This window comes from Quercus robur, chromosome 3 (genome assembly GCF_932294415.1).
Source record: "Quercus robur chromosome 3, dhQueRobu3.1, whole genome shotgun sequence".
Lineage (NCBI taxonomy): Eukaryota > Viridiplantae > Streptophyta > Magnoliopsida > Fagales > Fagaceae > Quercus > Quercus robur.
In genome coordinates, this window is record NC_065536.1 from 5,415,961 (window position 1) to 5,441,670 (window position 25,710).

At 43.3% G+C, this 25,710-nt stretch overlaps 1 protein-coding gene across 3 annotated transcripts in view; it reads left to right on the plus strand.

The window, feature by feature from the left end:
- LOC126716807 (galactinol synthase 2-like) overlaps positions 1 to 25,710 on the plus strand; it is a 72,706-nt gene that overhangs the window by 46,140 nt on the left and 856 nt on the right. For 2 of the 3 annotated variants that reach the window (XM_050417802.1, XM_050417803.1), the window contains exons 2-3: positions 24,813 to 25,027; positions 25,191 to 25,511. In XM_050417802.1, coding sequence (XP_050273759.1) covers positions 24,813 to 25,027; positions 25,191 to 25,511 — 536 coding nt within the window. Of the gene's footprint in view, positions 1 to 24,413; positions 25,028 to 25,190; positions 25,512 to 25,710 lie in introns of those variants that run through there. The other variant, XM_050417800.1, reaches the window with a different exon arrangement.

Consider the following 25,710-nt stretch of genomic DNA (forward strand, 5'->3'; position numbering starts at 1 on the left):
TTTTATATCGTTAACTAAATGATGAAAATGCTAATATGATTAACGGTTCAAATAAAAAAATATTTTTCTAAACTAACATGTGTACTACCACCTCATTCACTCACTCATGATCAAGACGGTGCATAGCCACCAGTTCCATCAAACGTTGTGGAAATAAGGTTCAGATGAAGGTTGAGAAGGCGGTCAACACTGCAAGGTGAGGATGGTACATCAAAGTCGTACATGGGTGAGAGACAGATCTGCTATTTTGTCTCAAGATTTTTGCATATGGTTCAATCTTCATCGTTATTGGAGGTTGGATACTTAAACTTTTGGGAGGAGGGAATGGAATGAAATGGAAATGAATGAAAAGAATCATTTTAAAATATTTTTTCCTTCCCTTGTTTGGACACTCCTTTAGAGCATTTACTTGAAGAATGCTAAATTAATGCTAAAAATGCTATTAATAATAATCAACAGACAAAAACCACACTACATCAAACATGTCTAATGCTACATCAAACACTGTAGCAACAAACTCAACCAAAAAAAAAAAAAAAACTTTGATTTTGGGTATATTATAAAGTGGGGTGTTTAGATAAATAAAATAGTGTTTTGAGTTGCTAAATACTATAATTTTTAGCATTTTTGAAGTAAATGCTCTTATATCCTACTCCCATATTCAAGGGTTGATTGAATTTGAAACCACAATTCAAGATTAAAGTATACAAAGAAAGTTCTTTCTTGTTTTGTTTTCTCTAGACAAATTTGAGGAGGAGCTCCGAAACAATCATGAGTGAGTGCTGAATTTGATTGAGCAATTACATTTTGGTTGGGAGTTCATAAAGTAATGGAATGAGTAAATCGTAAAGGAATATAATGGAATGGAATAAGTTTAAGTAATGGAAATAAGTATTTAAGGGAATGGAATGTAACAAATTTAATGAAAATGAATGAAAAAGAGAGGAATTAAATTAAATTAAGTAATCTTGTTTGGATGTTTTAATATAAAGGAATGGAATGTAAGTCACATTGTTTGGGAGTAACATAGAAGGAAAGGAATTAGGTCATTTTATGACAATATTACTATTAGACCCATTTTTTAAAATAAATGGTAGGATATATAGGCATATTTGAGAGTTTTAGGAAAAAATTCATTAAATCTAATTTCATTCTCTTCAATTCCTACTAATTTTGGGAGGAATGACAATTTCAAGTTTTAAGGGAATAAAGAATAATTAGTGTTTCCTCATTCCATTCTCAATGGTGGCTTGAGAAATTTTTTTGGAAGTGGTCATTAAGAAACTTAAATTATACAAAGTCTAATCAAAAGAGAACTTCATACATTGACAAAAAAAAAAAAAAAAAAAAAAAAAAAAAAAAAAAACACGCACACACCCAAAACATAAAGTCTTATAATTTCCATCTTTCTCTGAATTTTCTTATTTTGAAATTGTTGCTTGATAGTCTCATTATTATTTTGCAAGCTACATCTCTTCACAAATTTAGGTAAATAAATTTTTTCTTAGACTTTTTCTTTTTATTTGTAAAGACCATATATATTATTAAGGGAACATAAGTTTAAGTACAAAATTTGACTACAAAGTTAGTGGTAGCCTAAGGCTATAACTCTTACTAAATAAATTAACACTACTACATATTTTAAAAATCTAACCGTTGAATTGTATGTTATCTATATTCTTAAAACACATGTCAAACTTCATGCCAATTGGATGTGATTTACTATTCAATCCTTAAACTTGTTTTTTATGTATAATTTTAGACTACAAAAATTAGAAATTTAAACATTTGATTAATGACATAGCTATTGATTTTTGATCTTCTTGAAATTTTGCAAGTGTGGAAAATGTAAGAGAAAAATGTAATTAAATGGTGGATTTGTTAAAATTAACATCCAATAAAAAAATATTGAATAGAGTTATAACTTTAGTCTATAATCAAGCTTCTTGTCAAATTTTGTCCAAAATTTAATTATGTTGGGTCAAAAAAGGGTAGTCACAAAGTTATTTTAAAGATAAATGATTTATACGTAATAATTATTTTTTTCTAGGTCAAGGTGGTCCTATGACCATCCTAGACTCTATGTAGAGCCGTCCTGTTCATTCTCTCCCACTTAGGGTCCGTTTGGTTGGAGGGGTGAAAAAGTAAGAAGATAGAAAATATTTTAATTTCTCTCATTTTTGTTTGGTTAAGAGTGAAAAAATGGAAGGATGAAAAAAATGAGTTTGTATAAATTTACGCATATATTCTTGATAAAAAATGATGCCAAATTAAAACCAAAAAAGGGATAAACAACAACAACAACCAAAAAAAAAAAAAAAACCAATCACCTAAATTTATTAAATAATAAATATCATGTCTAGAAAAAAAAAATCACATCTAAAAAAAAACACAAAAGAAAGCAAAAGAAAAAATATATATATGAACACTAGACGTGTAGGAAGCCTGCCCCTAAAAAAAAAAAAAAAGCAATGTCCAGAGGAAAGAAAAAGAAAATAGAAAAAAAAAAAATGAAGAAAAGCAACGTGGACAGGACTATGTGTAATTGCACATGAGCATTTTTGTCTAAAAATGATGTCCAATTTTTTCCTTTAGTTTTCTCTCCATTTTGGAGAGAACTTTTTGTTGGGTCTGGGAAGAAAACCCTTTGATCCTACCATTCATTTTCCTTCCTTCTCATCCAACCAAACACACTCCAAAAGGTTTTTCTTCTCATTATCTCTCCAAAATTTTCCATCTACCTTATTTTACCTTCAAACAAACACACCCTTAAACTTTCAAATGAAGGAATGAAATTTCTATTCCATCCATTAAAACTCTCAAATAAAGGAAGCGAATGAACATTTTAGAATTATTGTTTTCATTCCACTATTTTCCTTCTTTCCAAACAAGTTGTAGGGATTCTTAACACTAATAGAGTCTCACATGAGTTGTTATCATTTTTTTTTTTTTTTTTCAATGAATTGCTAACGTGGCTGCAAATATGTTTGTCTACATGGCAAAAAAGAATGTTTTATTTAAAGTATTAGATACATTAGTATTTTCCATTCACAATTTATGGATAATAAATATTTTGACATAATATTAAAAAGTTGGTGATGAAATTTACACATTAAATAAAAATTAAGGACCATTGTTCAATATTATCATGTATCATAATCTTAATTTATTGCATGACCCGAAAAGTTCTTATTTTAATTGATGGGTCGTCCTTTTGGACCAACTAACAAAACCAGAAAAGTGACCTGTTTTGCCAAGTGCCGTGGTTAAGTCCTCTAAATAATATGGCCCCCAATAGGAAAAAGAAATATAAATCTACCAGAGGCCTATGGTTGTGCCATGGTTGTATGTTTTCTACGTGGAAGAAGCAAGGTACCATGCAGGGACCCAATTTATGGTTGGCTTTGTTTGACAAGAAAAACATTGACATGACATGACATGACATGACATGAGAGACATCTATGGGAGTGCCACGAGTTGCAAGAGTGGGTCTAGGACTCTCTAGGTGCCTCTACTTCATGGGAGTTTCGTGTGCAGCAATTAGAGGACGCTGTTGCTAACATGGTAGGCCATGGTCGGCTAGGGTCGTTAAGCTGTAAATACATTTTCTAAGATGGGGCAGGAAATCTAAGGAAGCTTCATAACGGTGATTTTTTTTCCCAATAGAGTCTCACCCATGTATAGAAGAGAATAAAATTAGGATCTTGGGAATTGTTACATGTTTGTTTAGATGAGTTTTTTTTTTTTTTTTTTTAAATTTTACATTACGAAGTCAAAGCTGTCATATATTACACTAGTTCTTAGTTTTAAGAATTGGGTATGAATGTGGCCTTAAAAAAATTAGGTATGAATAACTACCATGAATTTTAATAAAAAAAACCAATGATTATGATAAAATTTCACAACTTTTAAATAATGTATATGATTGATTCGATAGGTCATGACTTTAGAATAAATGAAATCAAGATACTTGTTCGAATATGAATAATTTGGATTCATTTTGAAAAAGAATCTTAAGTATTCACAATTTTCATTGTTTTCATCACTTCATATTAATGGTTAAGACCTAAATTTTATAATTAAGTTCCTAATGAAATTGAAATAAACATTAGATTTTTTCTCTAGTGTTGACTTTTGGAAAATTGTGACTTGACTTTTGAAATTAGAGAAGGGTTCTTGAAATATATATTTTTTTGCTCTTTCATGGCGAATCTAGGGGGTTTGGTGAACTAGGGGGGTTCTTGAAATATTTAGTTTATTTTAAAAATTATATTACGAAATAGTTATAAATTAATAGTCAAATACTATTTATGTTGGATGACTCACTTCTCTACTTGAATTGTCTTCGTTAACATGTCAATAAGGACTACGTTGTAAGATTTCATTTTTATTTTTTAGGTGCTGCATAAAAAAAAAGTAAAATCTTGGGAGTAAGTCACTTTCCGCTATGATGAGTTAAATACTCCTAGTTAATCAATAGTGCAGTAGCACCATGAGGAAATGGTGAAAAGAACCCTCATTAGGGGGTAAAACAAGTCTTCATAAGAAATTGTCATTGCTTATGGGCTTGAGCCTAGTATTTTCTTCAAGAAAAGCAAATATGAGATAACAAATCCAGTCTTTTACTAAGTTTTCAAATAGCTCTTGCAAAGAATATTATGTCTCATAATCTAGAAAAATCTGCTAAGATAGATTCTGAAAGCCTCCGTGGATGAGATGAAAGAGAACCCAATTTCCTAAAATCCTTCATTAGGGAACCACTATAAGATGAATTTGTTACTTTCTTTCATAACCAAGCCCGGAATAACGGTGGGATAAGTGAATTATTTTAGATCCATCCCTTGAGGGAAGTAGACATTATAAATTTTCATCATTTGGCTTGAGCACAAATTAAAAGAATAATTCAGCGTCCCTTGGCTCTTTCACCAATTGGGCACCCTTTCCTTCCTATATTATGCCCCCATATCAGAAGGCTATCGTACTTGCAATGTTTTCGACAAATCTTAAATACAAGTGAAAATATTTTGTTTATTAGTGAGATTCTATATGCTCAAAATGTAATTGTAAGAACCAAATGCAAGGCTTCTGGACCTTAGGTCACTTGGGCTCACAATTTATTTGTAGTGGGCTTAAGTATTTCCTACAATGGGTTGTTCTCGGCAGAGAGACTCAAAGTAACACTCTGTTGATACCCTCTCCTTGACTGTTTTCTCTCAATTTTTCTGAACCTCTTCTTCTCCCAACTTTCTTCTATTTATAGCTAAGGTTAGTGGGGAGATTATGATTACAGCCACCGTTAGTGCTACTGGAGGTCCAATATTATCTGATTAAAGTGGGTGTTTAGGTGAAAGGGCGGTGCAGCATTTATGATCTTGGAACTTGGCTCCATCTTGACCGACTATGTTCGGCAACTCAGTTCCCTGGGAATATCACAATTTCCCGGGAACAGTTCATATAATTGACCGGGAACGTTTGTCCGATCACCTCTCGGAATTCAATACCCTGCGCTTGTTCGTCCATGAAGGAAGCTCCAAGAAGGGCGCGGGACAACCGGACTTTTTTGCTGGACCTTTGCCCAAGGCTGGTATGGGCCTCGGCCCGGGGACTGCGTGGGATTGGGCCCAGGGCCTGTATGGGATTGGGCCCAGGGCCTGTGTGGCCTGGGATCTCGGTGCCGTACAATAGCCCCCCCTTGATTCATACTCGGTTGCCGAGAGGAATCAAGGAGCTGTTTGGGCCTCTTGACCTCGGGAACCTTCTTGTCTGGGACTTATGACTGTTACTTTTTACTAATATTCTCAAAAGACGCGCCGTCTCGCGGCGCCAGACACAGTCGTCATTATTGCCTGACGGTTCGTGGACCGAAGCGGCGCACGAATCGGTTACGTTTGGCAGTCGCTGGGTCGCTCGTAAATTGTGCCCATTTATTGCTTGAATAAACGTTTCTTCTCCCCCCACTTCTTTTTGGCTTTATAAATAGTCCCTCTCTGAACACCATTCCATTTTTCCTTCGCCTCTGATCTTTAGTGCTTACTCTCTGCCGACCACATTTCTGTGCGCTTGCTTGCTCAGCGTTCTTTTCCTCCTTAGAACCCAAAGTTAGTCTTTCTTCCCCTTCCTGTTCCTTCAACTTTGTTTCTTTGAGTTCACTCTTGTAGTTTTAGGCTTTATAGATGGGTTACTCTTACCTTCTAGAATCCCCGGCTGCTTTGGCCACCTTTAGGAGTAAATTTAGTATTCCCAATGACGTGGACGTGGCTTACTGCCATGAGGGTGATATAGAACTCCACCGAGGGTAGGGTACAGCCTTCTTTCCTTTGATGTCTATTTTAGAAGGTGGGGTTAGGTTCCCCGTAGATCCCCTCTTGATAAGCACACTCACTTACTATGGGCTGTGCCCCGACCAGCTTCCCCCCAATTTTTACCGGATAGTTAGTTGTGTCAGCAAGTTGAACCATACCTTTAATTTACAGTTAGACCACCATGATATTAACCAAATGTACAGCCTCTGTGGGAGCAAATCCACCAATTATTACTTAAAGACAAGGGATGCTCGGGTACGGCTGATATCGTGCCTACCCGATTCGAACAGGAACTCCGTCGGGGAGTTCGTCAAGGTGCGCGGCAATTGGTTTACCGGGGAGATCCCTTGCCCCCTTACACGGCGTGAAGTGGGTTCGTACCATCCCCTTCATACAATTGTTTTCCACCGCCTCTTCCTTTCTTCTTATTGGAGTAAAAAAAATTTTATTGTTAATGGGTAATGCGTCACCTGTTCTTTTGCAGACGGCAAAGTGTTTGTTCAGGACCTCAGAACCGTCCACACCAGGGATTTAAACTTCGTCCTCCGTTCCGAGATCTACGTGCATTGGGACGGGCAACTCCGGGCCTCACACCTGATCCTCGGAGTGGAGCCGGTTTATTCTACATGGCAGCTTTTCAAGCAGGCGCTGATAGTTGACAGCCCCCTGCTATCGTACATAGACGTCCGGTACGTGAATTTTTTTCCGCCGAAGCTTACAACCGGGGAAGCGAGGGAATTTGGTCGGCGGTTCACTGCCGCGGACGAACTAGTTCCCCTGCGAGACGATTCCGCAGAACGGGTATCTCGGCGCCTTAGAGAGAGAGCTCACGAAGCCATACAGCAAGGGGACCAAGCCCAAGAGCAGCCCCATCCCGAGGATCCACCCGCCGAGCCTCAACAGCAAGTGATAGAAGCGGCTAACTTGCTAGCTGAAGCAATCCAACCCAGTGCAAGAATGGTGGCAAGGAGAGTCATGACCCTTGACCGGTTCGTGCCTGGTGCCCGGCCGCCCAACCAGCCCCCGCCTACTCAGGGTCGGGGTCCAGTGTCTCAGCCTGCTCCCCCTCCGCAGTCCGGACGGGCCCGTAAGAAGCAGAAAGTAACCGAGCAACCTTTCACGGGCCCGGGGGATGCCGCAGTCCAGACTCCTCCCCGACCAACAGGTGGAATCGTTATCCGCGAACCGCCAACTGAAGCTGGCACGGGGGGCGCATCTTCCTCACAAGTGGCTTCAGCGTGGGAGCCAAAGTTCCTTCTGGATGGCAAGCCATTGCCCTCAACCGCTTCTGTTCGGATGTGGGATAAGGGCGAGGGCGGCCGTATTGCCCAAACTTTGGCTGAAGCACTCCAACTTCCCGAGGACGTGCACGCTTTTGATGATGGGTCCGAGGAGTCTGTGGGGCGCCGGTTAGAGTGGCACGCCATTGCGGTAATTCTTTTGTCTATTTACTCCATATAGATTTCCTTTTGTTTCTTTGCTAACCTCCGTGCTTGCTAGGCCGCTCAACTGGCTCACATTGTGGCTGCCCGGGCACGGGAGCTTGATGAGGAAAACGAGCGCGAGAAGGGTGCGCGGGAGGCAGCAGTAAAAACGGCTAAGGAAAAGCTGAAGATTGCTGAGGCTGCTGAGAAGAAGGCTGCTGCTGCGGAGAAGTTCCGGGCATTGGCCGAAAAAAGGAATGCAGAGCTCTTGACCAAGCAAAATGAGATGGAACTCAAACTAGCCGAAGCCCTCAGCCTTAACACTTCCAATGCCGAGGAGATAGTCGATCTCAGGGCAGGCTTGGCGGCCGCGGAACAGAAGTGGTATGACGTAGGTTTTGCCGACGCCGAGAATTCCGCAGAGCCGGTGGTGGCTCGGGCTCGGCATATGGGTTTCGAGGCCGGGTGGTTTGCCGCTCTTCAGGCAATGGGAGTTCCTGAAGATTCGCCGCTGAGAGACCCCGGCCAGATTCCATTTCCGAACCCTGTACCTGCCGTCCAGGACGCCCCGACTGCTTTTGACGAGGAGGAGACGGCCAGTATGAGGGAGTTGGTTGAGCAAATCGATTCTCACGCTGAGCCCGAGGAAATGGAGGCCACGAGCATACCTACTGTGCAGAAGCTTCTTGGTGAGGGCCAGCCTTTTCCCCTGACCGTGCGGTTCCCTGGGAATATCACAATTTCCCGGGAACAGTTCGTATAATTGACCGGGAACGTTTGTCCGATCACCTCTCGGAATTCAATACCCTGCGCTTGTTCGTCCATGAAGGAAGCTCCAAGAAGGGCGCGGGACAACCGGACTTTTTTGCTGGACCTTTGCCCAAGGCTGGTATGGGCCTCGGCCCGGGGACTGCGTGGGATTGGGCCCAGGGCCTGTATGGGACTGGGCCCAGGGCCTGTGTGGCCTGGGATCTCGGTGCCGTACAGTAATTGTTTGGCTTGACTTAGCCAACACTTTCCAAAGAAGTGTTGTAAGACTAGCTATGCTCTATGATACTGAATGTCGGTTTTTTTTTTTTTTTTTTAATTTTATTTTCTTAAGAAGAGGTAAGCAGTTTCAACATATGACGTGTACTCTATGTTGATTAATACTATTTATCATTTGGTCAAAATAGTAATTAGATTTTTGTGTAGACTGAATTCGAATCTTAGATATCTTATTCAACAACAAAAAATTTACCAGCTGAGCTAATTAGAACTCACTAAATAAGTATAGTATACTCATAAAATGATCGAGTTTAGCTGATGAGAATGTTAAGAGATAAGTGAAAATACATATAAAGATAAGATTCAAATGAAGAAATTTGCTTGAAAATATGGGTGTCACTTATTAATGAAAAATGAGGAGAGTCACTTTGTAACGCCCCAAAATCATAAATAATAAAAGTCTATTCAATCTAAATAATCCATAAAAAAAATAAATAAATAAAAGCATCCAGCAATCTAAAATCTCATCACAAATGTCAGAACTCTAATCCACCAAAAATAAAACATCCTCAAAATAATTCTTCAGTACAATGTTTAATGCCATAAAAATAATAATAAAATCCTCAGTTCCACAAAATAGTTCGTAACTGTTGTCTTCCAAGAATCTCTACTCCAATAATCCCTCTAATGTATTTGTAAGGGGAAATAAAGGAGGGTGAGATAACTCAATAAGTGGAATTCAGTCATTCACTAACATTGGAGTGTGCGAACAACTCTTTCAAATAAATAATTCTTATAACAAATTCATAACTTGTAACTCATCAATATTTTGTCATCAAATATTTCACATAAAAAATATATCTTTATATTGTGAGTCATCATAATATATATATATATATATATATCAATACCATCATATAAACAATTTTCTAGGCTTTTCTCGTGGTCAACATTTACTCCCCGTTGACAGGGTTGTGCTATCATCTTTTAGGACTAGAACCAAGGTTATCAATTCCGTACCGTACCGGCCGTACCGGCCGAAATATACTGTACCGGCCAGCAATCCGGTACACTCGACCCCCCTATTTCGTACCGGAAAAAATACCGGCCGTACCGGCCAATTTCGGGCAACACCGGCCGGTACCGGGTGTACCGGCCAGTACTGGGCGTACCGGCCGGTATAGAAAAAGGTTTTTTTTTTTTTTTTTTTATTTAAGTTTTGTAATTTCTGAATTTTTGTTAGGACAGAATGGTAACTTATTTGTATTAACTTATTAATATTATTTGTTTTCTTAGTATGCAATGGTAACTTTTAAACTTTCTATTTTATTTTTTTATTTCTTTTTCCCTTTTAATTGATACTAAAGTCTAAAACCATGAATAATTAGTTCTGAATTGAGGAAATGTTTTATGGTAAACTTTTATATTTATTATAATATATATATACATAGACACATACATACATAAATATATATATATATATATATATTGTACGGCACCTAGATCCCAGGCCACACAGGCCCTGGGCCCAGTCCCATACAGGCCCTGGGCCCAATCCCACGCAGTCCCCGGGCCGAGGCCCATACCAGCCTTGGGCAAAGGTCCAGCAGAAAAGTCCGGTTGTCCCGCGCCCTTCTTGGAGCTTCCTTCATGTACGAACAAGCGCAGGGTATTGAATTCCGAGAGGTGATCGGACAAACGTTCCCGGTCAATTATACGAACTGTTCCCGGGAAATTGTGATATTCCCAGGGAACTGAGTTGCCGAACATAGTCGGTCAAGATGGAGCCAAGTTCCAAGATCATAAATGCTGCACCGCCCTTTCACCTAAACACCCACTTTAATCAGATAATATTGGACCTCCAGTAGCACTAACGGTGGCTGTAATCATAATCTCCCCACTAACCTTAGCTATAAATAGAAGAAATTTGGGAGAAGAAGGGGTTCAGAAAAATTGAGAGAAAACAGTCAAGGAGAGGGTATCAACAGAGTGTTACTTTGAGTCTCTCTGCCGAGAACGACCCATTGTAGGAAATACTTAAGCCCACTACAAATAAATTGTGAGCCCAAGTGACCTAAGGTCCAGAAGCCTTGCATTTGGTTCTTACAATTGGCGCCCACCGTGGGGCTCTCCTACGAAGCTGTGGTTTGAGTGAGACTCAAGTAAGGGAGATGTCTGAGGAGCGTTCAGGGGGGCACGTTCCGAGCAATTCCGCAGGATCTTCTCGGGGATCGACGTGGAGGGAGAGAAGGCAAAAACGGCTGGAGGATAGGGAGCATCCAAGAGAAGAGGAAAGGTCCGGATTGGGAAAAGGATCGGCCCAGACACACCGGACAATTTCAAGCGTCTCAGCACATCGGCAATATGATGATAGAGACCGGGAGCTGGAGCGGTTACGCAGATTGGTAATGGACTTGGAGCTGGAAGCAAGGGGTCGGCGCCACGAAAGGAACCACAACCCCCAACCCAGGAGAAACCGTGGCGAGGAAGGTTCCAGCCGATCTGTTACGCAACAATACCGAGACCGATCACGCTCTCAAGGGTCACATCGACACTCCCGGGAGACGCGTCGTAGACGGGACCGTTCCCGGTCGCATGGATATGATAACCAAGGGTCAGAGTCGCCAGAGGAGCGGCGGCACCACAACGCCGCGATGGACGCCATGAGCAGAGCCTTGCGGATGGCAGCCCGGTCTCCATTCTCTGATGAGATTGAACGGGCACCCATGCCGAGCAGATTCACGCGTCCACCATTCAATTCCTATGAGGGGAGGACAGACCCCGTGGAGCATGTCAGTCATTACATCCACATGATGTCTTTGCATGCGCACAACGATGCATTGATGTGTAAAGTATTCCCCTCTAGTCTCGGCTCTACCGCACTGAGATGGTTCAATGGATTGCAGAAAGGTTCTATACACAGCTTCGCCGAGCTGATTCAAGAATTCGGCAGCAGGTTCGTAACATGCAGCCGAGTGCAACAACCGATCGACGCATTGCTTTCCATGAAAATGAGGGTCGGGGAAACCCTACGGAGTTATGCCAGCCGATACTGGGAACTCTACAACGAGATTGGTGGAGGAAACGAGAAAATTGCGGCTAGCACCTTCAGGATGGGGCTCCCCGAAGATTCTGAATTGCGGGAGTCGCTGACAAGAAGACCCCCGGAGGATATGAGGCAACTGATGAGGCGCATAGAGGAGTACAAACGCCTGGAGGATGACCGGCTGCAAAGCAGGGGGAAAGCTCCTTTTACGGGGAGATCTCGGCAAAGCATCTTGCCGCTAAAGCCAAAAAGGGATTTCAGAATGCAGGAACCAGAGGTGCAGATCGAAGGGGTTAATGTGTTGTTTAAAGAGCCCGTGCACAAAATATTGGAATGGATAAGGAACGAGCCATTCTTCAGATGGCCGAACAAAATGGGGGGCGACCCATCTCGAAGGAACCAAAACCTATACTGCACCTATCACAGAGACAAGGGGCACACCACCGAGCAGTGTAGGGTATTGAAGGATCATCTCGGACAGTTAGTTAAGGCAGGGCACCTGAAAGAGTTTGTAGCAGATTCCACTGACCGGGAGACCGGGCAGGGTGCCCAACAGAAAAGGAACCCCCTTCCACCACCCCTGGGGGTAATCAACGTCATTCATGCCGCACCAAGAAGAGCAGCAGCGGCAAAAAGGGTAATGACAATGGCTTGCGCGGAGGGAGAATCATCCAAGAAGCAAAAGAAAGTTGGACGGCTGGACATCTCGTTCGGAGAAGATGATTTGGAAGGAACGATCCAACCTCACGACGACGCTTTGGTGGTGACGGCCCAGATAGGCGGATTCTTGGTGAAGAGGGTGATGATTGATCAAGGTAGCGGGGCTGACGTCATGTACCCGGACCTCTTCGAAGGGCTCGGGTTAAAAACCCGGGATTTGGCAAAGTATGACACGCCATTGGTCTCGTTTGACGGGAGAGTTGTGATTCCCGAGGGGCAAATCTCTCTCCCAGTGGACATGGAGGGCAAGGAAGTTATAGTTACATTCATAGTAGTCCGATCATTCGCACCTTACACCGCAATCCTGGGGAGGCCGTGGATTCACGCCATGGGGGCTGTTCCGTCCACCCTTCACGTTAAAGTAAAATTTCCTACTGAGTATGGAGTTGTAGAGGTAAAGGGGAATCAACAGGTGGCGAAGCAATGCCTCGTAGCCGCGGTCCGGTGGGAAAAGGCACAGCTCGGTCAAGCTGAGCACGACGAGAAGGAGACTGCATAGCAATTACAGAAACCCCGGGAAACTGGGGCGGACGTTGCCGAGGAGGTGCTGAAGGTAAGAATTCTCCCAGATAGTGACAAATATTTCCAGATAGGTACAAGCATGAATGACCGGGAAAGGGTAGAGATGTTGCTGTTCCTGTTGCAGAACATAGATGTCTTCGCATGGAACCCGTATGAAGTGCCCGGCGTAGACCCCGAGTTCATTGTTCACAAACTCAACGTGGACCCATCATTTCCCCCGAAGAAGCAGAAGCCGAGAAGAGCATCAAAGGAATACGTCGATGCAGTAAACCTGGAGGTCCAGCGACTGAAGGAAGCCGGGGTCATAAAAGAAATATTCTTCCCGAGATGGCTAGCAAACACTGTCGTAGTGAAGAAGAAGAACGGTAAATGGAGAGTTTGTGTGGACTTCACCGATTTGAACAGAGCGTGTCCCAAGGACCCATTCCCGATGCCCAAGATTGATCAGCTAGTGGATGCCACGTACGGGCATCCGAGAATGAGCTTCCTGGACGCCTTCCAAGGCTACCACCAGATTGCCTTGGCACCCGAGGACCGAGAAAAGACAGCATTTATATCCCCGAACGCAAACTATCACTACGAGGTCATGCCGTTTGGATTGAAGAATGCCAGGGCCACCTACCAGCGTATGATGACGAGGATGTTCCGAGAAAAAATTGGATGCACGGTTGAAGTTTATATCGACGACATGGTGGTAAAAAGTAGAAAAGAGTCGCTGCATACTGAAGACCTTCGGGGAGTATTCGAGATACTACGACGACACAAGCTGCGCCTGAATGCCGAAAAGTGCACTTTCAGAGTGGGGGCTGGCAAGTTCCTGGGTTATCTGATCTCCACTCGGGGAATAGAGGCTAACCCCGACCAAATAGAGGCCGTCAATCGCCTCAAACCACCGAGCAATCCTAAGGAAGTGCAAGTGCTCACTGGGATGTTGGCCGCCCTGAACCGATTCATCTCCAAGTTTGCCGATCGCTGCCGGCCATTCTATCAACTTCTGAAGAAGTAGAAGGGGTTTCAATGGGACGAGAGCTGCGATGAAGCTTTTCGAGAACTAAAAGGATATTTGGCAAAGGCGCCAAGGTTGACAGCCCCGGAGCCCGGGGAGGATCTATTTATGTACCTTGCAGTCACCGATCATGCCGTAAGTGCTGTGTTACTAAGGGACCGGGGAGTGCAAATGCCGGTGTATTACATGAGCAAAACCTTAGTCGATGCCGAGACAAGGTACCTGCCTCTTGAAAAGTTGGTTTTGGCCTTGGTGCACGCCACGAGGAAGTTACCACACTACTTCCAGGCACACACAGTGTTCGTCCTCACCGAGTATCCATTGCAATCACTGTTGAAAAGATCCGACTTCACAGGACGGATTGCTAAATGGGGGACTCGGTTGGGATTGTTTGACATAAGATACCGACCTAGAAGCTCGGTGAAGGGACAGGTTCTCGCTGATTTCATCGCGGAATTTACACCCAAGAATGAGGGCAAGGTAATCTGTAGTGCGGAGATTCGCCCGTGGAGGTTATTTGTGGACGGCGCATCAAATGCTATGGGGGCCGGGGCTGGTATTGTCATAATCACCCCTGAAGGTATGCGACTGGAACACTCCTTCAGATTGGGGTTCAAAGCCTCGAACAACGAAGCCGAATATGAAGCCCTACTGGCCGAGTTGAGGGCAGTATTGCATCTAGGTGCAAAGGACGTGGAGATCTACTCGGATTCTCGACTGGTTGTTTATCAGATCACTGGGGACTTCGAGGCTCGGGACCCCCGAATGAAAGCTTATCTAACTACGGCAAAGCAAATTATCGGTCAGTTTGGAACTGTAAAGATATCCCAGGTAGCCCGGTCACAAAACAAGCATGCTGACTCTCTTGCCACGTTAGCTTCATCGGCTACCGAGGACACGCCGAGGCTTATCATGATAGAACTTATAAGGGAACCAAGCATCTGTGTGAAGACTGCTCTCGACCAGGCCGGAGTAGAGGTTGCGCAGGTGGCGGTAGCCGGACCATGCTAGATGAACCCGATCATAGACTTTCTTTCCGAAGATAAAGTTCCAGAGGATGAGGCCGAGGCCAACAAGATTCGACGAATGGCTCCCAGGTACTGGTTGTCTTCGGACCGAAAGTTGTACAGAAGGTCCTTCGCGGGCCCTTACCTCTTGTGCCTGCATCCTGAAAGAGTCAAGGAGCTTCTAACCGAGCTGCATGAAGGAGTGTGCGGCGGGCATGCTGGGGGACGATCTTTAGCACACAGAGCAATGACGCAGGGGTTTTGGTGGCCACAAATGCAGAAGGACGCCGCTGAATACGTTTGGAGCTGCGAACAATGTCAAAAGCACGCCCCAATGATCCATCAGCCGGCAGGACGTCTAAATCCTGTCAGCAGTCCGTGGCCATTTGCACAATGGGGGCTTGACATCCTCGGGCCATTCCCCCAAGCAACGGGGAACCGCCGATTTTTACTGGTGGCTGTAGATTACTTCACAAAGTGGGCTGAAGCTGAAGCCTTGGCCAATATCCGGGATACTGACGTGAAAAAATTTGTGTGGAAAAACATAGTTACAAGGTTTGGGGTGCCGAATTCGCTAGTAACAGACAATGGGCTACAATTCGACAGCAACGCTTTTCGGACCTTTTGCAGCGAGCTCGGCATCAAGAACAAGTATTCAACCCCGGCATACCCCGAGAGCAACGGCCAAGTTGAAGCAGTAAACAAGACTATTTTGAACGGGCTCAAGAGAAGGTTGGACGGAGCGAAAGGAAGATGGGCAGAAGAACTACCCAGTGTTTTATGGGCCTACCGCACGACCCCCAGGAGATCCACGGGGGAAACCCCGTTTTCTCTGACATACGGAGCAGAAGCAGTGATACCAACCGAGGTGAGCTTATGCAGTGCACGGGTCGCCGGGTTTGACCCCGTACAGAACGCCGAACTGATGATGGAGCATTTGGATTGGCTAGAAGAATGCAGGGAGGCCGCGACCGTACGTCTTGCCGAGTATCAGCAGAAGCTGGCCCAAAGGTACAACCGAAATGTAAAGGCCAGGGAATTCAGTGCCGGGGAATTAGTGTTAAGAAGGGTAGTGGGGAACATGCGGGACATGGCTGCAAGGAAGCTTGCTCAGAGTTGGGAGGGACCATACAGAGTCACAGCCATCGCAGGTGCAGGGGCCTACTACTTGGAAGACCTGGACGAGAGATCGCTCCACCGACCATGGAACGCCAACAACCTGAAGAAATTCTATGCGTAATCGTCGATGTAAGCCAAAACTTGTATTCTATTAAGATTAAGAGCATGATGAACTTTTTTGTCTATGCTGTTTTTGACCCTGTAACCGCACACCAAGAGAATCGCCAATAAATCCGAAGGACAGAAACCTGACCCTCGACTCGATCAATATCCCCAAGCAGGTGAAAACCTTACAAATAAATCCTAAGGACAGAAACCTGACCCTCGGCTCGATCAATATCGCCGAGCAGGTGAAAACCTTACAAATAAATCCTAAGGACAGAAACCTGACCCTCGGCTCGATCAATATCGCCGAGCAGGTGAAAACCTTACAAATAAATCTTAAGGACAGAAACCTGACCCTCGGCTCGAGCAATATCTCCGAGCAGGTGAAAATCTTACAAATAAATCCTAAGGACAGAAACCTGACCCTCGGCTCGATCAATATCGCCGAGCAGGTGAAAACCTTACAAATAAATCTTAAGGACAGAAACCTGACCCTCGGCTCGATCAATATCGCCGAGCAGGTGAAAACCTTACAAATAAATCTTAAGGGCAGAAACCTGACCCTCGGCTCGATCAATATCGCCGAGCAGGTGAAAACCTTAGAAATAAATCCTAAGGACAGAAACCTGACCCTCGGCTCATATCGCCGAGCAGGTGAAAACCTTACAAATAAATCTTAAGGACAGAAACCTGACCTTCGGCTCGATCAATATCGCCGAGCAGGTGAGAACCTTACAAATAAATCTATAAGGACAGAAACTTGATTCTCGGTTAAAATCAAATATCCGGACAAGTGGAAACTTTGCAAACAAATACTCGAAGGACGAAAGCACAATTCTCGGTTAAACCAAAACCTGATAAAAACCTAACCCTTTTACAAATACTAAGTCCAATAGCGCTCTCAAATTACCCACAGCGCCACACAACAGGTTTTCGGGGGTACCATTCTATTAAGCGGCCATAGCACTGGTATAATTCAAGCAAAACACGAACAGATATAAATTCATTCAACCAATTGAAACGGAAAAAGAAAACGGACTACTAATTAAACAAGTAAAAGCAATTGTTCAATCACCACATCCCGGTGACATGAGCAAATAAAACCGATAAGTTAAAGCAATTGTTCGATCACCACATCCCGGTGACGTGGGCAAATAAAACCAATAAGTAAAAAATTGTTCAATCACCACATCCCGGTGACATAGGCAAATAAAAATAAAATAAAAATAAGCTAATAAGTAAAAGTAAAATCAGCTGGGAGGTTGGGTCGGCGGTGGCACTTCCTGCTGGACGGTCAGGGGAAAAGGCTGGCCCTCACCAAGAAGCTCCTGCACAGTAGGTATGCTCGTGGCCTCCATTTCCTCGGGCTCAGCGTGAGAATCGATTTGCTCAACCAACTCCCTCATACTGGCCGTCTCCTTCTCGTCAAAAGCAGCCGGGGCGTCCTGGACGGCAGGTACAGGGTTCGGAAATGGAATCTGGCCGGGGTCTCTCAGCGGTGAATCTTCAGGAACTCCCATTGCCTGAAGAGCGGCAAACCACCCGGCCTCGAAACCCATATGCCGAGCCCGAGCCACCACCGGCTCTGCGGAATTCTCGGCGTCGGCAAAACCTACGTCATACCAATACTGTTCCGCGGCCGCCAAGCCTGCCCTGAGATCGGCTATCTCCTCGGCATTGGAAGTGTTAAGGCTGAGGGCTTCGGCTAGTTTGAGTTCCATCTCATTTTGCTTAGTCAGGAGCTCTGCATTCCTTTTTTCGGCCAATGCCCGGAACTTCTCCGCAGCAGCAGCCTTCTTCTCAGCAGCCTCAGCAATCTTCAGCTTTTCCTTAGCCGTTTTTACTGCTGCCTCCCGCGCACCCTTCTCGCGCTCGTTTTCCTCATCATGCTCCCGTGCCCGGGCAGCCACAATGTGAGCCAGTTGAGCGGCCTAGCAAGCACGGAGGTTAGCAAAGAAATAAAAGGAAATCTATATGGAGTAAATAGACAAAAGAATTACCGCAATGGCGTGCCACTCTAACCGGCGCCCCACAGACTCCTCGGACCCATCATCGAAAGCGTGCACGTCCTCGGGAAGTTGGAGTGCTTCAGCCAAAGTTTGGGCAGTACGGCCGCCCTCGCCCTTATCCCACATCCGAACAGAAGCGGTTGAGGGCAATGGCTTGCCATCCAGAAGGAACTTTGGCTCCCACGCTGGAGCCACTTGTGAGGAAGACGCGCCCCCCGTGCCAGCTTCGGTTGGCGGCTCGCGGATAACGATTCCACCTGTTGGTTGGGGAGGAGTCTGGACTGCGGCATCCCTCGGGCCCGTGGAAGGTTGCTCGGTTACTTTCTACTTCTTACGGGCCCGTCCGGACTGCGGAAGGGGAGGAGGCTGAGACACTGGACCCCGACCCTGAGTAGGCGGGGGCTGGTTGGGCGGCCGGGCACCAGGCACGAACCGGTCAAGGGTCATGACTCTCCTTGCCACCATTCTTGCACCGGGTTGGATTGCTTCAGCCAGCAAGTTAGCCGCTTCTATCACTTGCTGTTGGGGCTCGGCGGGTGGATCCTCGGGATGGGGCTGCTCTTGGGCTTGGTCCCCTTGCTGTATGGCTTCGTGAGCTCTCTCTCTAAGGCGCCGAGATACCTGTTCCGCGGAATCGTCTCGCAGGGGAACTAGTTCGTCCGCGGCAGTGAACCGCCGACCAAATTCTCTCGCTTCCCCGGTTGTAAGCTTCGGCAGCAAAAAATTCACGTACCGGACGTCTATGTACGATAGCAGGGGGCTGTCAACTATCAGCGCCTGCTTGAAAGGCTGCCAAGTAGAATAAACCGGCTCCACTCCGAGGATCAGGTGTGAGGCCCGGAGTTGCCCGTCCCAATGCACGTAAATCTCGGAACGGAGGACGAAGTTTAAATCCCTGGTGTGGACGGCTCTGAGGTCCTGAACAAACACTTTGCCGTCTGCAAAAGAACAGGTGACGCATTAGCCTTTAACAATAAAAAAATTTTTACTCCAATAAGAAGAAAGGAAGAGGCGGTGGAAAACAATTGTATGAAGGGGATGGTACGAACCCACTTCACGCCGTGTAAGGGGGCAAGGGATCTCCCCGGCAAACCAATTGCCGCGCACCCTGACGAACTCCCCGGCGGAGTTCCTGTTCGAATCGGGTAGGCACGATATCAGCCGTACCCGAGCATCCCTTGTCTTTAAGTAATAATTGGTGGATTTGCTCCCATAGAGGCTGTACATTTGGTTAATATCATGGTGGTCTAACTGTAAATTAAAGGCATGGTTCAACTTGCTGACACAACTAACTACCCGGTAAAAATTGGGGGGAAGCTGGTCGGGGCACAGCCCATAGTAAGTGAGTGTGCTTATCAAGAGGGGATCTACGGGGAACCTAACCCCACCTTCTAAAATAGACATCAAAGGAAAGAAGGCTGTACCCTGCCCTCGGTGGAGTTCCATATCACTCTCATGGCAGTAAGCCACGTCCACGTCATTGGAAATACTAAATTTACTCCTAAAGGTGGCCAAAGTAGCCGGGGATTCTAGAAGGTAAGAGTAACCCATCTATAAAGCCTAAAACTACAAGAGTGAACTCAAAGAAACAAAGCTGAAGGAACAGGAAGGGGAAGAAAGACTTACTTTGGGTTCTAAGGAGGAAAAGAACGCTGAGCAAGCAAGCGCACAGAAATGTGGTCGGCAGAGAGTAAGCACTAAAGATCAGAGGCGAAGGAAAAATGGAATGGTGTTCAGAGAGGGACTATTTATAAAGCCAAAAAGAAGTGGGGGGAGAAGAAACGTTTATTCAAGCAATAAATGGGCACAATTTACGAGCGACCCAGCGACTGCCAAACGTAACCGATTCGCGCGCCGCTTCGGTCCACGAACCGTCAGGCAATAATGACAACTGTGTTTGGCGCCGCGAGACGGCGCGTCTTTTGAGAATATTAGTAAAAAGTAACAGTCATAAGTCCCAGACAAGAAGGTTCCCGAGGTCAAGAGGCCCAAACAGCTCCTTGATTCCTCTCGGCAACCGAGTATGAATCAAGGGGGGGCTATTGTACGGCACCTAGATCCCAGGCCACGCAGGCCCTGGGCCCAGTCCCATACAGGCCCTGGGCCCAATCCCACGCAGTCCCCGGGCCGAGGCCCATACCAGCCTTGGGCAAAGGTCCAGCAGAAAAGTCCGGTTGTCCCGCGCCCTTCTTGGAGCTTCCTTCATGTACGAACAAGCGCAGGGTATTGAATTCCGAGAGGTGATCGGACAAACGTTCCCGGTCAATTATACGAACTGTTCCCGGGAAATTGTGATATTCCCAGGGAACTGAGTTGCCGAACATAGTCGGTCAAGATGGAGCCAAGTTTCAAGATCATAAATGCTGCACCGCCCTTTCACCTAAACACCCACTTTAATCAAATAATATTGGACCTCCAGTAGCACTAACGGTGGCTGTAATCATAATCTCCCCACTAACCTTAGCTATAAATAGAAGAAAGTTGGGAGAAGAAGGTGTTCAGAAAAATTGAGAGAAAACAGTCAAGGAGAGGGTATCAACAGAGTGTTACTTTGAGTCTCTCTGCCGAGAACGACCCATTGTAGGAAATACTTAAGCCCACTACAAATAAATTGTGAGCCCAAGTGACCTAAGGTCCAGAAGCCTTGCATTTGGTTCTTACATATATATATATATATATATATTTATTTATTTATTTATTTATTTATAAATATAAAAAATAGCAATAAACCCGAAACGGTACACCGGTATTGATCGGTATCCGAAATATATCATACCGGTGGCCAAACCGGTACGGCCTCTGGTACGGTATTGACATCCTTGACTAGAACCTCATTTTCATCCCTTTTCTTAAGGATGGCTCCTTTGGAACCTAAAGGTGCACTCCTTACTAAGGAGTTCCCTTTTTGGATCCTTAATGGTATACTCTTTTTCTAAGGAGCTACCAATTGTGCACTGTCCCCTTTTTCTAGGACCGTCCCTTGCTAAGGACTAGTTACAGTATGATTGTCCCTTACTAAGGACCGAATACAACACTGGGCTTTTAATCACGACTTGCCATAGGATTCAAAACATATTCAAGATGCTCCCAAAAATAATCCGTTCATAATTCTAAAAAAATATAAGGATATATTCTCACATACAAGTTTAAATAAATTTAGGTTGTCCCACAAGTTTTTCATAAAACGAATAGTCAATGTACACATCAAGCATTTATAAAATATTAATTTATATATAGAATATCTACATATTTCTTTGATATAAAATAATTTAATAATCAAAACTGTTTTGGAAACCCCCCCCCCCCCCCCGGAAATTAGTAAACAACATTTACCTCCTAGTTGCAAAAATAAAAGAAATCAACCACCCTTGAGTCACAATAAATCAGTAGAATTAGGACCTAGCAACACCAAAAATAGGTCCATCAATACAAAATTTTCCCACTTAACAATTTGTTTTCACATTTAAATAATTTAATCTATCAACATTAAAGCCTACGGAGGTGTTTAGTTTCTTTGAAATACTCTTCAACTGTGTCAGATTTTGGGCTTACAATTACTGCTGCATAATCATATCTTTTTAGCTCTACCTAATCAGATTTTGGCTTAAAAAATATTGCTACATAATCAGATTTTTGGGCTTAAGAGTTGCTGCATACTGCAGTGGCTTAGAGATGATAATTAGTGTCACTAGAATGATGCAAATGTAGGTATCTAATAACATAATGCAGCCTTTTTCCATTAATATAATCCTAGCTATGCATGAACTTTAATATGGCAGAAAGATGGGTATGTGATCAACCTAATTTACATCTTAATTTATCAACCTAATGGCCCATAACTCCCTTGATGCTGCCAAAACATAAAGAAATTGCTGGACATGTATTGAACAAGTACAAGGTGTAGATACATGACAGAGTGGTGGTGATATTTAGTGAGGCCATATACGATTATAAATAACCACAAAGCTTCCTTTTTCTATTAACATAATCATAGCTTTAGACCCATAACAACATCCCCTATTTTTTTTTTCTATCAAGTACGCAATTAGCAGATGCTTCCTATAAGCGGGGGAACAATTGCTAGCCATTGAGTATTTCAACTTTCCTAAGTTTAGAGCAGGAGAGAACTGTACCTCTCCACTCACAGCCACAGTGAAAAAAAGCAAAGTTCAATAGTCGGCTAAAGTAAAAGGAAGCCCCATCAATAAATACACGTGTAGCTTAAGAAGTGAAAGACTAGGTGTGGCGACAGGCCCAAAATAACAGGCTGGGCCTTGGACCCGTCCGAGGACCCCGGCCCATCCGAGGAGGCAACGTGACTTAAGCCATCCATATTCAAATGTCAATGGAAACAAAGACGCCATGTCCGAGGAGATATTTCTCCTCGGATACTAAAAATCAGAGCAAATGTACATCCCAGCCACTGAAACCCCTCTGCTAGATGCGTGAACAGGGAAGAAACACGAAATATCTAAGTAAAGGCTACCACCGCCACATTGAATGCACTACAGCTACTCTCCTGGCCGCATTAATGTGGAGAAAACCCCTGAACAGTGCTACCTTGGCTACCGCAACTCACAAAGAACTGAGAGGGGTGTCTGATAGGACAGGTGCTCAAGTAAGGGTTTAGATGATCGACAAGTATAAGGCCCAGATGATAAGAAAGGGCCTATATAATGTGTATAAGTCCCCATAAGAACGGGCATGAGAAAAAGGGGAGGAAAAAGAAAAAAGAAAAGAAAGAGAAAAGACTATTGCATGTAAAAAGGTCCTGCTGCATCACTTTGTATCCGAAAAATTAGGTTTTATCCTGATCCTTCTGGGAGATTCTGAAATGCAATGACTTTGTTTCTTGTTCATATATTCCCTCAACCCATGCAGTAATCTGTTTAACTTATCTAAACCTAGTTCTTAAACCCATATTCTACAAGAAGTCATTGTGTTGGACTTTTTGAACCAAGACTTGAACAACAAGGACTGGGTCACCAAATTGTTCCCCTACACTAGGGTTTTTTTTTAACTTATCATGGCCCATATATTTACTTATGCCACCTCACTTGGGTTTCATATTCCTTAGTATTTATCTTATTTTTAATATCTTATACCAAATCAATTAAATTCATTTAATTGTGGGCCTCCTTTTTAATTCACGTATAAGAATTATATTAGTATAAAAATTATGGGGTGTTACACACTTGAGATTGTTTGGTCCTAGTAAGAAAGAGTGAATTTGATTCAAGTTGGGGAAGTGAAAAATTAAAGAGCAAAGGAAGACCAAAAAAAAACACTAAAATAGTAATGAAAATAGATATATCAATTACGGAAGTAATATATATATATATATATATATTTTGAGAATCAAAGTAATAAAAATTATGACTTCAAATAAAATAAAGTGAAAGAAAAGAATACATGTAGCCAACTTAAACTAATTTAAAACTTAGAGAAAACTTAAAAAAAAAAAAAAAAAAAATTACCCAGAACCCTATCACAAAGGGATCTCATCTAATATGAAACCTTTTATAAATCAATTTTAACTTAAAAATCATCGCGTTGCTTTTCTTTTTCTTTTTCTTTTTTAAGAACCGCATTACTTTTGTATTGGCAGTATTGCAAGCTAAAATTGGAAATGTGATTATCTTATAAATTATCGCCATTTTTGTCACAAATTATGCATATATGTAATCTCTGATTTCCTCAAAAAAAGAAAAGAAAAAAAAAGGGTAATCTTTGATTTCGCCAAGTACATTAAATAATTACTGGGTGCGAAAAAACCTGAAATTTATGTAACAACCAAAAAAATAGACCACAATATATTTCTTTTGTAATTATTAAAAAAAAAGAAGATCAATTAGTATTTTAAATATTGTGGAAAGTTGACTAACGAATCTTCTACTTTATTCTATTGAATCTATTCTATATTTATTATTTATCCCCCATTTCGGGCACCGTCCAATTCATGAGGCCTCTTTATAACCGTCCGATTAGAACGCTGCCACGTGTAAGAGTTCGATTTCTTTAGGAAAAAGTGGGATCAATCGGACCCATGTAGCTTAAATTTTTTTCCACACCGACGCGGAATTATTTATTAATTACTATTAATCCCAATATTTTACCATAATCAAATCAACCCCAAACTCTATATAAACAACCCCACTCTACCACTCCAAGTCCATCACACAAAAACCATTCAAATATTTTACACACTTTTCATCTCAAGCAAACACAAATTTCCTCTACTACTCTCTTCCATACCAAAAATACTTGAGAACACTTTTCTTTCTCAGCCCCACAAACCTTAAACTCAACACCTGTTACACCTTTCTTTTCATCTTCCTAGAGAAACCATTTTTCTCTCTAGCCAAACACTCCAAATCCTTTTCAAACCCAATCCCGAAGTCTATAAACCTTTGTTCAATTCACATTTTCTTCAAAAACCAACTTCAAATGGCTCCTAACATCACCACCAACACCACCACCACCACCACTGTCACCACCAAACCCGTTAGCATGCCTAGCAAGGCCTATGTCACGTTTTTGGCTGGTAACGGGGACTATGTGAAAGGTGTGGTTGGCTTAGCCAAGGGCCTGAGAAAGGTCAAGACCATGTACCCTCTAGTGGTTGCAATTTTGCCTGATGTCCCTGAGGACCACCGTGAAATATTGGTTTCACAAGGTTGCATAGTGAGGGAGATTGAGCCTGTGTACCCACCTGAGAACCAAACCCAATTTGCCATGGCCTACTATGTTATCAACTACTCCAAGCTTCGTATTTGGGAGGTATGTATGTTACCATTCTTTGCATGTATTACACGCAGTTTCTGCTTTCTGTGAGTGACAAGAGATTTGTTTTTTTGAAACTGTGTTTGTGGGCTTCTAACACGTGTTATCTCAAAAATGCTTTCAAATGTTTAGCACTTAAATTCCAATTCTTTGTGTGCAGTTTGTGGAGTACAGCAAGATGATTTACCTAGATGGAGACATTCAAGTGTTTGAAAACATTGATCACCTCTTTGACTTACCGGACAACCACTTCTATGCTGTCATGGACTGCTTTTGTGAGAAAAATTGGAGCAACACTCCACAACACAAGATTGGCTATTGCCAGCAGTGCCCTGACAAGGTTAACTGGCCTGCTGAGCTTGGCCCCAAGCCACCCCTGTACTTCAATGCTGGCTTCTTTGTGTATGAGCCTAATCTATCCACATACCATGATCTCCTTGAGACCCTTCAAGTTACCACTCCTACAACTTTTGCTGAGCAGGTAAATCTTAGTACTAGTTGTGGTTGAAAAACTACCATGTTTCTCATGCAATTCATATTAATTGCATGATGCATCAAATGAATTGCTTATTTGTGTATGACCCAGTTTGGAGGTCATGTGGCTTGATTTGATATATTAATATCAAGCTACTTTCAAGCCATTGGACCATAATGTTGCGGACGTGCTTCTTTGGCTTTGA